This window comes from Drosophila innubila (assembly GCF_004354385.1).
Source record: "Drosophila innubila isolate TH190305 chromosome 3L unlocalized genomic scaffold, UK_Dinn_1.0 0_D_3L, whole genome shotgun sequence".
In the NCBI taxonomy this organism is placed as follows: domain Eukaryota; kingdom Metazoa; phylum Arthropoda; class Insecta; order Diptera; family Drosophilidae; genus Drosophila; species Drosophila innubila.
The window spans coordinates 19,986,599-20,002,957 of record NW_022995376.1 but is presented as its reverse complement, the minus strand read 5'-3'; the positions used below and the strand labels follow the sequence as shown (position 1 = coordinate 20,002,957).

At 37.0% G+C, this 16,359-nt stretch overlaps 1 protein-coding gene and 1 long non-coding RNA gene across 2 annotated transcripts; both read left to right on the top strand.

Moving 5' to 3' along the window:
• The first annotated feature begins 4,009 nt into the window (after window positions 1-4,009).
• LOC117788103 lies at window positions 4,010-13,642 on the top strand. Its single transcript, XR_004617723.1, has 2 exons — window positions 4,010-4,058; window positions 13,542-13,642. It is a non-coding gene; the product is annotated as an uncharacterized LOC117788103 (long non-coding RNA).
• Window positions 12,333-13,014, top strand: LOC117788102. The gene has a single exon (XM_034626768.1). The coding sequence runs from the start codon at window positions 12,356-12,358 to the stop codon at window positions 12,695-12,697; it is 342 nt and encodes a 113-aa protein (XP_034482659.1). The 5' UTR covers window positions 12,333-12,355; the 3' UTR covers window positions 12,698-13,014.
• Window positions 13,643-16,359: the final 2,717 nt, after the last annotated feature.

Below are 16,359 nucleotides of genomic sequence, written 5' to 3'. Positions count from 1 at the left end.
GAAGCAGGAGTTGGGCCTATCAAATTACCTATGGGCCATGTTTTTACGAGGTTAAAGCAAACAAAATATAAATTGCAGATTTTTACAAGATGCTTAGAAACGGGCCCAAATCAAAGCCATTCCAATGGGCTCTGCAAACAGTCGTAAAGGTCATAAAAATTGTCTTTAGCGAAATGAGCTGAGAGCCAAGAGCTGCAAAAGAGAAAGCGATAGAAACCCACCCCCAATCGACGACCCATCCAATAATAGAGGGCCAACTTTTTTTTGTAAACTGTGAACAGAACGATAAAAATGTTGCCCTCGACACCTGTGACCACAATTAAGCCGCGTTAAGCGTTGCCAGCACTTTTAATGCCTCATCCAGGGTTGAGTTGGCAAAAGTTTTTACAGTTAAATTGAGTTAAGCCCGCACAACCAAAACTTTTGCCCAGCCCAGCGTTTTTTTCTATCTTTTTTTTTATTTTGTTTTTATAAATTTTTTGAATTTTTGTTGTTGCATTCGTAATTAAATGTACGCCCAGCGGTCGCTCGTGCTGCAAGTTGATAATTTAATTGAAGTTGTTAACAATTTTTTGCAGCGAAAGTGTGGTGCGAGCGCCCTTGAGGTGCCTTATTAAAATTTGTTAAAATATAATTAAACCGACGCTGAATTTAATTGCACGACTGTCAGCCAGTCAGTTCCCTCAATCCTGTCTTTCAATATAATTGAGCTAAATTGGACTTCAACTAAGAAAAGGGTCAAATTAATCTATGCGATTAGCAGCTGCTGCAAAGAATTGTTGAAAGTAGAAGAGAAAATTAATTAAAAAGCTGAGAAATAAAAATAAATAAAGTCTTAAATTCGATATTTGTATTTGTATTTGTATTTTCTCTGTTCTATTTATTATTCAATCTTGCAAATCATTTTGTTGATTCGCACAATGCAAGAAGTACAACAATTCCTCTGAAAGTTTTTCATCAATTTCCCTTGCAATTTACCAACAATTCGCTGTAATATTAGACTCAATCAAGAGTCAAATGCTAATAATGCAAGCAGACACAGGCTCAGAGATTCCAATAAAAAAATAAGAGAAAATAAAAGAAATTACCATAACCAAAGCTAGACACACACATGTCAGGGGACTCTGTTGAGTGCTTCATCCCTGAAAGCAGCAAAAGTTCCTGGGGAAGGGAATTGCAATTATTTGAGGAATGCAATGCGATCCGTGCAAACTTTATTGGAGCGAAAAGAAGAAATCGCCAGAAAGCGCAAATTGAAACAAAATGTACAAATCAGGCAACAAATTTGCATGCGATACATTTATGGGATATATCATGGGCACCGTTGCTAGCGATTTCACTAGTTCTTTTGGGGTGCATACGGACGGGGAGGGGTAAGGTAAGGGGGAAGTAAGGTGGTTGCTTGTGCCAATTTATGTTTATTGCGGCAAGAATTTGGTGTTGTCATAAGAAAGGCAACAGGACAAATCGAAAAAAAGTTGGAAAAGATTGTGCATATGCGACAATTTGATGCGCTTTATAGCTGACCTAATGTATTGCGAACAAAACACTTTGCAAAAGCTATATACCCTACTTTGACTATGGCACTTGAGCAATAATATCACAGCATACTTATTCGGGTAATATGCAAATTTCCTTCTTTCCGTGTTTATGCAAATTGAAAAATAAAAATATATTTTTCACTTGTCCGCTTGTCGCCAGCAATTTGCAATTTTTTTTTTCTTATTTATTGCAACTAATTTGTTGATGAAGGCGTGGCCACTCGCCGACAAATCAATTCCACTACATTGAAGCAGAAATCAATTGTAGAAAATATAAAGTAGAACTTCAACTACATGTCCGGGCAATTAAATGGAGAGTCGAGCTGGAAAACAAAGTTTATCTTTTGGGTTCGCTTCGGTTTCTGGCACTCGACATGTCCTCCATATTCTCATCGGATTGGATCGTCTCGTTTCGAGTGTTTTCTGGCTGCAACTCAATTAAAATGAGCTCAGGTGTAAATTTTATTGAAAATGCTTAATTGTCGAGACTGGGAGCGTCTGGCAGAGTCAACCATCCTTGTGCTATCCTTGCTCATCATCATTATCATCAACATCATCATCATCATCATTATGCGCCATTATCCTGCCAGCGATTTTTACTTGTAATTATTTGTTTTTGTGTGTCTGCGCATGAAGCGAACGACGCGTCGAGTGTTTTGTTGCGCAATGTCCTTTGTACTGTCGCCCCACCTCCTTCCCTCCAACTTTCCCCGCCTTAAAATTGGACATGTGTTTAGCACAAGGATTTATATTTGTTTAAGCTGCTCCTGACATTGTCATGATGATGCTGAATTTATATAAGCAGCCTCCACCGAGCATACACAAAAGTTCATTGAAGTTTCGTTTGACTAAACCCGAGGCGAGTTTAGCTCATTATCAAAATTACCATCTGAACTAAATATATATCAGGAACGGTATATTATGATTACTATTATATTTTTTTTAGATGAAAAAATCATTTAATTCTAGTATCTTTAAAAGAGCGTGAAATATATCAAAATTTTTCTAAATATAAGGATATTCTTTAAAATCTCACCAAGATCTTCAAATTTATGATTTTTATTATTTTTCTCATATAGACCGAAGAAATAATCATTATTTTTAAGCACACAAAAATAAAACTCATATAATAATGATTATGTTCTAATTTTTATAATAAAACTCCCTGCTATATATATTAAGAAAGCAATTTAATTAAAAAAATTATCTTATTAATAAAAAAAAAATATTAAATCAAATTCAAAAGTAAACAATCTTTTCTTTCTATTTTAGCACCGCTTTGCACTTTTAATTCCGATTTAACTCGACTCATATATTTGAATATTCAGCCACAAAGGTTTCACAAAACTTTTGTCAACATTTTTGGAAACTTTTGTTACTCCCCACGCTGCGCATATTACGTTTGCGATCTCCTGCGGCGTTTAGTACATATTGAAAATTACACAATTAACTAAATTGGTAATAGTTTTTGTTCCTGTTGTTGTGGAAACAAACTCTTGTTCACACTCTGTAGCCAGAGCAACCCCAAGTGCGAACTCTTTGCTCGGTTTTAATTTAAGCAATTAATAAACTTTTACGTCAAACATTATCTAACTGAGTCACGTGACCGCACGAACCCAAAACAGATTCCCGTGATGAAATTATTACTGACATTGATGGTATTACCCTAAAAAACCAGACACTTCAAAACAGGCAGCAGCAGCAGAAGTTGGCAAGTGGGCGAATCCTTTTGGACCCTTCAACGTGTTGTTCTTGTTCTTGTTGTTGTTGTTGTTGTTGTGGTTGTTGCGCTTTTTTCACGCCCGCGTCTGACAATTCTTAACCCTTTCTCGCTCGATCTGCATTTAAGGGGATTAGGCTGAGAGTCGTGTGTCTGTCTGTTGTTGATTAAACTGCCAGCATTCATTCAGCATTTTACAATATTTTCATAATTTATGCAAGTCGCTCGACATTCGATGCGCCTGCATGTCGGAAATTGCTTTAAAGTCTCTCGACAGTTCCGCAACAAATCGATAGAAAAGATAAGTCTATCTCTTAGATAACTTCATGTCTCACATATCATTTTCAAAATTTGTCAATCTCAATCTAAATATATTTACTATCCCACGCATTGAAATCGACAATACAATGGGTTGGTCAGTTCTCACATTACCAAAAACTGTCACAACTAACCGAAATCAAAACAGAAATCAACTGGACAGCGACTGATAGCAACGCCTACAAATAACAAACAAGTAAACATAAATAAGAACGAGTACAGACAATTAATAGCAAATTAACATGATGGTCACACGCCGGAAATGAAAGGACCTCCTCACAAAAGGTTCCCGATCCCTAACCCGAAACTGAGACCGCAACATAATAAATGTATTTGTACAAAAATTAAGCGAAAAACGCTTCACATTGTGTCAAGTTCGGCTCAAATATTTACACTGGGGCCCATTGTAAAGCATATTTCTCAAGCCGCGACACTTCCCTCACTTCCCGGAAGGAACAAACAAACGAGGAACATTTTCGGTAAGTTTATACGGCAAGTGAAAACAAAAGCGTGTCCAGCTCCATGCCGAGGACCTAAGTTAGTCACGTGCTTCAATGCACGTGTCCTTTTTAATGACCAACGAATTGTGTTGCATGCCACAGAGCACAAGAAAGAAGAGCAGAGTGGGGGGGAAAAAAAAAGAAAATCAAAAAGTAACGCGGCTTTTGTGCCATATAAAGTCGTATATTGAAATCCAATTCAATGAAATTGTTGCCACGCTCGAGTTCCATTAGACAAAACCAATCACAACAACATGAAAGGTGAGCGGGTGGATGGATGGACGATTGAAGGGGTAGGAGGCTTATCGGGTGGTTGCGGCCACCACTCAATTGTTGGTCAGTTGAAAATATTTCGACAATTTGCATCAGCGCCTCCTCCGCTCATCCGATCCTCCGCCCACGGCACAAAGGAATATGTCAGCCATCAATTGAACTCTTTTCTTCTTTTATTTCAACCTTCTTTCTGGGGCCCATTTTAATTGAGGGCTGTGGCGACGTGTGGCCAGCAACAACAGCAACAAACAACAAACAACAGCAACAAACGCCTGACAATTGACAGACGTTTACAGTGAACAAAAAAAGGGAAAGAGATATAGTGTATGATAGAGACAGAGAGTGAGAGAGTGAGCTCTGTTACCAACGACTGGCCCAATATTGAATTTCATCATGATGTCCATTGAAAGCAAATGAATTGTACGCTTTTCATGCTTCCAATATCGTCATGGTCAGTCAGTCAATCAGTCAGACTGTCAAAAGGAGCGTAATTAATATTATATTTATGGATTTCAGAATGGAAATGTAACATTCAGTAACATTCACACACTGTTATAATGTTGCTCTCATTGTTAACGCAATTTCAATGTATTTCATTACCATTTTAGTTCGATAATTTAGCGCTTACTGTAATCATTGTTTAAAACGAGTCTTGTACATTGCTTGATTCTTACTGAAAATAAGTTAATGCAAGTCTTTGAATCCACTGTTAACTAAAAGACCTTACTGGACATACTGACTGTTAATCTAATGTAAAATATTTGCATTTTAAACTTAACAGCTTTAAAGTAGACTAGAATTATATTTTAGCGAGTTTCTTACAGTGGACAATTAAATTCTTAAATTTACCCAAAATTATATACACGAAAATTAAGTTATTGTGAGTTTTGTACGTTTTTTATCATTTACTGCTAGTTATAATATGGGATAAAAAAGTTTTGAGTTATTAGATATAATAAATACTCTCACTCTTAACAGCAACTCTATGCGAGTTATGTTAATTTAAACAGTCACTCTACTGTAATTATGTTAATGCAGGTTGTTGGAAGAGGTAGCCATTTCTTGGCAGTGGCGCAAAATACTTATTCGACAGACTGTCAGCTCTATTGACACTTTGTCGCGTTCTGTGAGTCCATAAACAATTCGTTTATTATCCCAACACACTGTGGCTTAAGGATTCCCTGTGTGATCTAATACTTCATGCTTGATTTAGTGGCAGCGGCTGCAAATCATCGCCCAGCCAAAAAGGATAAAGACACCATGCATACCAAATATGAATATGAATATGCGACTACATATTCATATAAGAGAGTATATCTTTTGGGAGTATGAGTATACGTATGTGGCAACGTGTAGGCATGTGCGATAAATTATCAGTTTTTTTTCCTATGTAGTATGTACTTAGGGGAAGGTGTCTCCATCTCGCAGGCAATTGCTCATAATTGGTAGTCAAATATGTACGCCCTCTGCCGATTTGTCAGTGGTAAATACACCTCTCATATGTGGAGAGGAAATGAATGCAGTCGAAGGTTGATTTGATATATTGGATGGATTTGGTGTAGACAATTTTATGAGCACTGAATTTATTTGATGTTTGGCATCAGGTTTATTTTCTTTTCTCGTTTCTCTTCCTCTTTGTCAATAAATTTCAATCAGTCAATGCCGAAATCCTTCAGAATTTATGTGGCATATTAAAAATCGTTTTGCAAAAACTTGGAAATTGGCGCTTTTTATATAAAAAATTAAACGAGCAGATATAAATGAAAGAAAAAAAATTCTTTTTACAATGTTCAATAAAAAAAAGGAAATATGAAGAGCAAAACGAAACTAAAATATTTTTCAATCGTAAAAGGAAAACAGTTTGCCGTTTTTCCTATAGCCAATATTCGCACACGTACAACAATGTAGCCAACCCTCGGCTGAAGAAAAAATTAAAAAGTAAAATTGCAAATAAAATGTCGATAAAAAATAATTTTAATGTCGTCTTTTTACTTTGAATGGGCGGGAAAAAAGAATAAATAATGCTACAAAGAGCGGCAATTTAATACTCTATCGTTTTCTGTTTATAAAATATGTAAAGATGATGTGAAAGTCACTTTTTGTAACCTTAAAAAGTGGTAATACCTGTGTGGAACATAATTAAATTTGGTAATCATGTCACATGTTCTGATAATCCACAGTAAAATGTTGTTAAATTTTTAACTAGAAATATAATATGTCATTGTAAGTTGAACATGTCAATGCTTTTACCGTATGGTTAGGGTATCCACCTAGTTGGATTGGCCACACTCTGTAATATTAATGGCACGAAGTAAATGCTGGCATTAAAAAAGTGCTTCTGCTCTTATATAATTTAAATTAAATGCGAAGCTGACAATAAAAATACGTCCAATGACGAGGCAACAAATTCAAAAAGCGTCTCTGGTGTGGTAATAAAACATTTAATATGAAATTTTTGAGCTGTAGACCAAAAAACGAGCGGCAGTTAGACAACAAAAATGTAAACATGTAAACAACCCCCAACAATGCATTTAATCATTTAAGTAACAAGTCGAAAGCATTTTAAAGTGTTTTTCAAAGCACAACCCACAACTCAAACCCACAATATAAGACCCGTCTCTAAGATCCACTTGAAAGAACCTTTCCAAAAAGTAAGCGAGAAGTCTTTTCTGTTCAGAGTTCCAAGTGCCACTTTTGTCGCCTTTTATGCTTATTTGACCATTCAAATGCCACACACACACACAAATACAACCCCCTACTCTTTCAGTCTGTCCTTTATTCATGCCCTGTTGGGTCATTCATTCAAATTTGGTTGCCTTTTGTATTGGCCAGCAACTCCCCCAAGAACGCACACTAATCGCACACTTTCTTGCAACTTGTTGTCCCTTTTTTATGGCCAAAGAAGGAATACTCCAAGCTGCCCACATAAATTTCACTACTCACATGTGATCGGACACAGTTTTCCCACAGTTTAAAGAGGGAGAGTGGCAAATCACAAGGAAGTTATTGTTGTTGGCTTGCTTGATCCTTGTGCTTGGGCTTTTGTATAATTTCCATTTAATAGCTAAACCAACACCTCTTACAAGTTGTAGTAAGTAAATACCAAACCAGACCATAAGAAGCTGACGAAGATGAATACGCAGGTTTTCGACACATGACTGAGTGGAGCATAGAGAGGATGAAAGGACGTTTTGCATAAGGAGCAACGGGCCAAAGGGACAATAGCCCTTGGGCCAGGCATCTAGAGTGTGACTTGCTGACAGGCTGACAGACCGACATTCCTCGTCCTCTGCCTCTGCTTGACCTAACGAACCATAAATTAAACGCTTTTGATGTTTTCTTGCCTTTGGACCAAAAATGTTTATTTAGTTTAGTTTTAGGTAGGCCAAAAAGTGGCCAGGACATGTAAATTGCGAGCCAAGGAAACGGACATTGTTAAGTTTATCGCTCAAATTCGATTATAATGAAACCCCAAAGACAACAAAAGACGACTTGATGATCTATGTGCTCAGTTCGATTGTGTCTGCTTAGAGCCAGGACCAAGAACATATAAAAGGACAACAAAAGCGAACATCGAATGCATTGAGAACTTGTGGGGATTAAGGATATGATTGAACTGCCGCCAGCACAACTGACTGGCCAAATTAATTGCCCCCAAAGAAAGGGCAACAATTTGCATAAATTACAAATGCAAGCCCAAAAACACGCTCGTATCGTCTAGGCCATAAATTTATTTTCTAACGCCGTGGCTTAACTCATCAACTTCTGTTCCTTTTTTTTTGGGCAAATAAGAAAAATCACAAAAATTCGTCGAGTAACAATTTCGAAGCAAATCACAGCAACTGTTGACCAAATGTGGCCAAAAAAAAGGAAAATAAAACAACAATTTCCATCCACTTGAACTAACTTGGAATTGACCAAGTGACAGGCGGCTTTAAAAATTATTACTCAAACCACAAAAGTGTGAGTCCGTGAGTCTGTGAGTCTGTGAGTCTGACGAGCAGCTTCAGCTTTCCAATTCGCGTGAATTATGTGGCAAATGCTTCGTTATTAATTAGACTCATTTACCACTCGACTCCAAATAGATGTTGTTGCCATGAAGACACCTTAATTAAATGTCTGTCTACAATTCTCTCTCAGATCTCCCTGGTGGATGGTTGCCCAAATCAACCGCAAAGTCAAGTTTTTTGGCCAACAATCTGAAGGGTTGTTGTTGTTGTTGTTTTGGCATTAAAATTTGCATATGAGTTTTTTACCCTGATCCCTGGAGATTTGTCATTTTAATTTCCATAAATCAATTTGTTAATTAGAGGTCTCATTTTTGGTTGTCGGGCGCACAATGCCAACGATTAGCAATGTTGCAATAATAACTGAGGGTAAACTGTAGATTGTATATCAAAATATTATTGAAAATATTTAAACAGAATTTAAGACTCAGTCCAATTCCATTTCAAAAGCTCCTTTCCTATTGTTTCAATGGCTTAAGATAAATAAATAAATTAAACTCGTTACAGTAAATAGTTTATCGTTCGTAGACATGCTCAACCTAAGTGAATCAGAGATAACTCGTTGCATTGAGAAACTATTTTTCGAATTTCTTAAACTTAACTCATAAAAGCAAAAGCAGAAATAAAATAAACGCAGCAGTGCGTTGTAATCAAAGCCTTAATCCTATTTATTTGGTATCGAAGATACGTTACTTCAATTTATTTTGATAACCATTATAAAAAAGTGCATAAACGTAAATAACTAAAATACTTAAATGCATATATATTTTATACAATGCAATTGAGATTCAAGGAGACGGACTTTAAAATGCTCTCAGCTCTTGGCCTTAAAGCCTTTAGCCACTTGAGCCACTTTTATGAGTGCAGCCAGGCAAACCCAAAACCCATACCCATACCCAAACCCAAGCCAAACTTCAACTCAAACTCAACCCGAAATGGTTGCCATTTAATGTCACTTGGGCGCGCAACCATCAAGAATATTACGAGGACGAAGCTCTGCTCTGCTCCAGAGGATACTGTTGTTGTCTTGTTTATCTGTCCCTCTGTCTGTCTGTCTGTCTGTCTGTCTGTCTGTCTGTCTGTCTGTTGTTGAAAAATAACAACAATTTACACAACAAATGCAACCGAGCAACAGCAGCCACATGTGAAGTGTGTGCCGTTGACTTTGAGTTGAGTTAAGTATCAATGAGTTGGATGAGTTGAGTTGAGGAGAAAACCAGCAAAGTGCAGCAACAATTGTTGCCAGCTGTAAATAAACATGGCTTTCGCTTCTGCCACGCCCACATGTGTGTTGCTACCTTCTGATATTGCAACACACAACAGCGAAATGATAATAAGGTATATAATTTAATATCAATCTGACAGCCAGAAGGCAACAAAGTGCGCCAGGCGACGAAGACGACGCTGCTTTTTATGCTACACTTTTTTTTCACTCTTAATACACTACAAAACATGAGATTGTTTTCTTTAGTGGTACATTAGCTGTCTTATAGAGTTTCTATCATTTAAATAGTCTACTTTCTTTATTAACTTCTAAGTACTCAAACGTCAGACTTCTAAGCCGGACGTCTATTTGGAAATTTCTAATCGCAAATAGGAAAAATGTGTGAAAACACTTTTATATATAACTGTTTTACTTTCGATTTAAATATCTACAAACAGTTTTTTTAAGATCTCTTCTAAGAAAATCGTCACGTGTTTTCAGGCACTGTAAGAAATAAATTTTTTACAAATATGAATTATAAGATTCAAATTTTTACTTGATTTACTTCAACAAAGTTCAAAATAATCCTAATAATATTTGTATTAAAATTTTATTTTAGAAATAAAGTATAACTCTTGCTTTTTAATTTACGCATAAATTTTAATTTATTTTTAATCTTTGTAATACAAATATTTGTTATAATACAAATGTAAATCTACTTCAAATTATTATGTTATCCAAAATCGCAGCTTTAACTATTTATTATATGATTTCAGAGTATTCGTTATTCATTTAATCCATCTTCATTTCTGCTTACACTTGTACTCTACTTGCACCTTTCTCTCACTCCCTTCACATGCCCTGGCGCACTTCACTTTTATGCATTGTCTGTATATGTCTGACGTTCTGTCGAGGTACTCAAATGCTATTCTTTCTTCTTGTGATTTTTTTTATTTTTGCTTTTTTGTTAACTAAATAAATGCAGTTTGTTTGCCTGCACTTGTTGTTTGTGTTGAGCCAAGCAGAACATTTCCATTTGAATGTTCTTTTAAGCGAAAACAATTTCTTCTTTGTTTTGCTTTTAAGCATTTCTTTCTGCATTCCTTTTCGACAGCTATTTGTTTCATTTTTTTTTTGCCCCCTCTCTGCACTTTCATCCTCTATTGGCACTCAGGTAAGTGATACCAGATGGCATAGACAATGCAACTGCAACTGCAACTGAAATCTGTTGCAGGGTTCAGCAAAAATTAGATCATGGGTTTTGATTTTGATTTTGAGGTTGGCGTTAGCCCATCATCATACTATATGATGTCATTATAGGGACCTGCCCAGCTGACTGTCCTTTGTTGGCCAGCACTTCCTCCCTACTTACCTCTCGAGTCATTTTCTTTTGTTGTACCTTTAGAGTTTTCTTTTCTCTTGATTTCTGTTTCTGTTTTTTTTTTTGTTGCCATTTCACCGCATTTTATTTTACATTTTTTATGCAGCAACTATAAAAAAGTTTTTACATTTTTTTACGGCACTTTTTTTGCGCTTTTGGCCAAGGAAAGAAAAGAAGAAGAAGAAGTTTTGGCGAGTGCATTATGTGTGGTCTTACGGCGAGAAGTTGATTATGTTGATTTGTGAAATTGATTTGGTTAGGGAGGTGAAGTCGTATTGCACACTCCCTTTTTTGAATCATAAAAAGAATATTCGTGGCATGTGGCATGTGGAAATGCTGCAGGATTGTTTGGCGGTTGTAAAAATATGTTAAACCTGAAATTGAATGAGCTACTGAATGAGGTTGCATTCTTAAGAAGGAAGAAGTATTTTCGAGATCCTTAAAGTTATAGAAATATTAAGCTTGGGAAGAATCATTAAAGCCTTTTCTGGAAAAAAAAGAGCTTGTTGTCGAATACAACTAAGCACTTTTCATAAGCATAATTAGCCACAGGTTGTTTCTTTTTAAACACAAACCAAGACAACATGTGAAAGAAGAAAAAAAGTGATTCTAGCATAAAATACAGACAGGCTCAGAAATTACATAGTTGGAATAGTCAGGCAAAGAAGACAATGCCAAGGAATTTGGTCAAGGACACGTAAAAACCAAAGGAGAAAGCTAATTTCGAAAACAGAAATTCGAAAATTCGAATAGCGAACCAAACAGTTTCCCCTCACAGTCGACTCACAGTGAAAACAGGGGAAGTTGCACGACGTAAGCGTTTACGTAGCGTAACGTAACGTTAGATGCCACAAGTGTGAAGCAGGGAAACAACTCTCTCTCTCTCTCTCTCTCACTCTGTCTCTCTCATTCTCACTCTCTATTTCTCTCTCTGTCAGGAAAACGTTTACAGCACGTGATGATGCACAGTCGAGAGGTCAGAAAGTAGCTGACATTGCTTCACAGTTTGAAGTCAGTGGTTTGGGGGTTGTCTGATTGAGAGCAACAAGAGAGAGAGAGAGAGAGAGAGAGAGAACAAGTCGGGAGAGCTAGAGAGCGAGTCCTTACGGAAGTACACGCTCTCGGGGTGGACAATTGGCATTGGGTTAGGGCTGGTGGTGGAGTTGTTGGTGTTGGGCTGTCTCTGCCCTTTTGGCTTGTTGCTGCCGCGCTGTCACGACTGTCACGACCGTCAGCGGCATTTCCCGGGTATAAATACGCCTGCTGCGACGCCGTGCGAGTCAGTAGAACAACAGCTCGCTCCGAGTGCATAACAGCCAAGAAGAGCACAACACAAAGCAGAAACACATCATCGAAGTGAATAGTAAACCAGATTGAGATTGAGTGCGCATTTTGACGTAATATTTTGGCCATGGCGATTCCCTTCTACGAAGACGAGCCCGCTACGGCGGCGTCAAGCTTAGAGCCTGGCCAAATTGCCGACGGAGATCAAGTGGATGGTCCCGCTTATGCCAGCGATGCTGGCTACGATCAAGTGGACTACGAGGCGCCATCGGGAGCAGCAACAAGTAACAGTCAAGCAACGTCCACGTTGGAGCAAACGGCGCCTAGCACGGAGCAGCAGTTGTTGGCCTGGAAAATGCTTGCCTTGGCCATGTGTAAGGTCCTCAAGCAGTTCTACCTGCAGCAGCAACAGAAAGGAAAGTCCGCCAAACTGACGGCCACTGTGCAGATTCAGCCGCAGGCGCAGTAAACTATCATCAACAACAACAACAACAATTGTAACTACAACTACAACTACAACAAATTCAAGTCCTTCGAAATGGGGGGACTGACGGCTCCTAAGCGCAACTTGTGATTACTTTTCGTTGGTGAGAACTAGCGCTCCCTAAATTCAGTTTAGGGAGAGAGAAAATGAGAGACAGAAACTGATGTGAACGTTTTCCTAAGGAAAATCCCAAGGAAATATAATATTGTATTGCATTTAGTTTTGAAAATGTTCATCTGATTTTCGTATTTTGCCGTCGCTAAGGAAATTTTTTGTGGTGAAGGCTGATTAAAATTTTTGGATAAGCGCAAATGTGATAAATAATTTTACTAAAAATATTTTAAGTGCATATTTTGGTAAAGTTATTTAAACACTTAAATTAATTACATTTAATTTGATGGAAATTTTAACATTATTGAACTTAGTTTAGATAAGAATTTTCATGATGGTCGGCCCAGTGCAAGCAGCTGCTAGTTTTCATACAGATACGAATCTAATCTTAAGTCAACACTTTTCTACTAAATAGAACTCATAATTCTATTTATAATTAGTTTAAGTTCATAAATTGACAAAAACAAAAACAAAAAACAAAAAACTCTTTTACAAAACTCTCTTGGTGTCTATTTACAAGTACGACGAATCATAAATCGCATCGATTTCAATTTTTAGGTAGTTGGCTTCTTAACTTAGCAAATAGTTATAAAAATATATAAAAACCTAAAAAGTATACACAACTATTAAATACATAAATATATTTTTGTATAATTATTTTGCTGTTAAATGTAAGTTGATGTTCGTGTGTTTTTTTTTGTGTCAATTTCATTTCTAGGTTCATTATCATAGCCAATATTCCTAAGAATCCGATGTGAAACGAGAAGTCGAATGGCAACTAAAAGAACATTTCGTGTCACGAGCATGAACATAGTACAAGAAAACAATAGAAAACTTTACAGAACAAAAAATAACGGCCAATTGGTTGAAAAGTAATTGTAATGATAATTGTAATTTATTGATAAGTATAAAATAATTATTATATATTCGTAATAAAAATATAAATTAATTGATATGAAAATGAAATTGTTTTTTTAATGAAATGATGTAATACCTTTTTAACAACTCTCTTAAGGATCTGAAGAAACTCTGCTATCTATAAGTTTACTGTGAAGCAAGTTTACGAGCGTTTTTTCACCGCCGCATTTTCACCGTCGGTAAACTTTTCAATTACATTATTCGCATCGGTTGTGAACCATTTCATACAAAATTTCTTCAACCTAGTCGATATTTGACCGACACAAAATAGAACACGTCCTATTTCGATCGGCGACGCCTTTTTAAAATTGGGTGTATTCCCAAAACACCGACGGTTTATTAAAAAAAAGTCGGCGAAAAAATGCTCGTCAGATTGGTAGAGCTTTGGGAACTTTCCAATGATTTTCCTTAGTTGCCATTAAAAGGCTATCGAAATTGGCATTCATCAACACCTAGCCTTTTGTTTTGGGAAATCCATCCACATTGGGTTTCGGGGTAATCGACTCATTGGATTTTTCATTCTTCGGTGTCCCTTCCTCAGCTTCATTACAAATTGGCAGAGATGCAGCACTGTGGCACATTTCCCGAATGCTCTAATAGACCAAATAATTTCCAAAGACAGAGCCACTGCAAAAGCAGACGATCTGAAAAAGTGTGTCCACACGGATTTCAATTTTCTCTTCAGCATACTGTCGATTAAATATGTTGGATTTGTACAAATTAAAAGTATATTTTACCGTCTTTAGCAGGTATTTATGGTAGAATACAGCTAACATTTTTAAATAAAAAATTGCTAATTTATTAAAGAAGTTATTTAATATTTAAGACATCATTTATTTATTATTTAAATTTTTTTTGAAGTCTCAAATATTTTGGTGGTGTAAGAAAAGAATATCAGAATCGTTAGCAGAAATGCTTAATATTGAAAGTATTTATCGTGCATTCTTAGCTCTGTCATCAATACTAATAACTTGCCCAGTCATTCATATGCCGATGACAAGACTCGGCTAACTTTCATCAATGGAGTATTCAAATAGCATAGAGCTCTAAGTAGATGGCACAGATCAAAGCCAGTTGCCACACAAAGGCTATTTCCACGCTGTACGCTAACCATACTCTGATACACCCACACACACACACACACACACACAACATCCACGCTTTTCAATCGATGCGGAAAAATGTCGCGTGGCTTCTGATAAAAACAAGGCCTACGGGCAGGATGGGTCCGTTGGAGAGTAATACTCTTTGTGTAATGCAAATAAGACTAAAAGGTATTGCGGGGCAGTTAAGCTGCTTTTTTAATTTTATAAAACCCAACAGAGAGATTTTAAACTCCATCAATCAATGGCAATATCTATCAATACTCGTAATAATATCAATCATAGACGGCAAAAACAAATAGCATTTGTTAAATCAACTGCCCCAAGATGATTTTAAAAAATTTGATATTTTTCAACAGATAAGCGAAAGGGGATTACTTGAGAAGAAACCTACCAGAAAATGTGGAAGAAATCAAAAAATGCGCATTAGAGGTGGTTAACTGTCTGAATTCAATCAAATGTTCCCTCGAGATTTTGCACTTTTGTTTGCATTTTGCACACATGATACCCGATCCGAGATGAGCTCGGTGGCAACCCTTTTTTTTTTACCCTCTCCTGTTGCCAGTGAAAGTAGTGAAAGCAGCGACCAGGCCTTAAGTGCACATGTGTGTGCGTGAGTGTGTGTGTACTCAGCTGGGGGTAAAGTGACCCATAAATAAACAGTTTACATTTTTTACAATCATCAACTTGTTTTATAGGCATTCGAATACCCGTACTACACATGTGAGTTCATAAAGTGATTGGACTTGAGACTAAGTCGAGCACTTTCTGTTCTTTCTGGCATTTCATATTTCTACGCAGATTGAGCAAATATTTGTATCTAGTTTAACTGGGAATTGGACTTATAAGCAGCATCAAAGCCTTTGAAATGTGAAAAATCTTTGCGTAATTGAAAGTACACAAACTAGAAAACTGGCAAATCAATTTTTCTGGTTGAATCATAGATATTTACGAATGGAGTACTTGAGAGGACATTGGTGAAACGAAAATAACAACATTATTAAAAATAAATTAGAGTACCTTGTCGTACTTGTATAATGATAATAGGGCAAACAAACGACTTGAAGTGGTTTCATGTTGCCCTGCTGCGTGTACGTGCTCAAGTGCATTTCATTTTGTCCTGCGGTCATCATTAGTGTGCTTTATTAAGTGGAAGCAATTTCTACAGTTGCCTCATCGGTGGCATGTTACAGTTGCTTTAACCACTGATGCCACAACTGAGCAGCTCGACATTTTCTATGGCTAACATGCCCCTAGGAAACATCTGCTGCATCTACAGCTAGGACTCGAGTGGCAGGATAAACCAGCTCAAGGTCGTGCGTCAATTGCAACTGTTGCATATGTTGCAACATGCAACTCTCAGCACGTCGTTCTCAGTGCAGCTAAACCTGAAATAGGGACTAAGTACAACACTCTAAGCCTTTGTTGTTTGTCTCCAGTTCACCAGAGCAGGGCTGAGGATTTGGGTCAAGGTTATTATGCAATCATTCTCGAAGAATTACGCACTAAACAAAC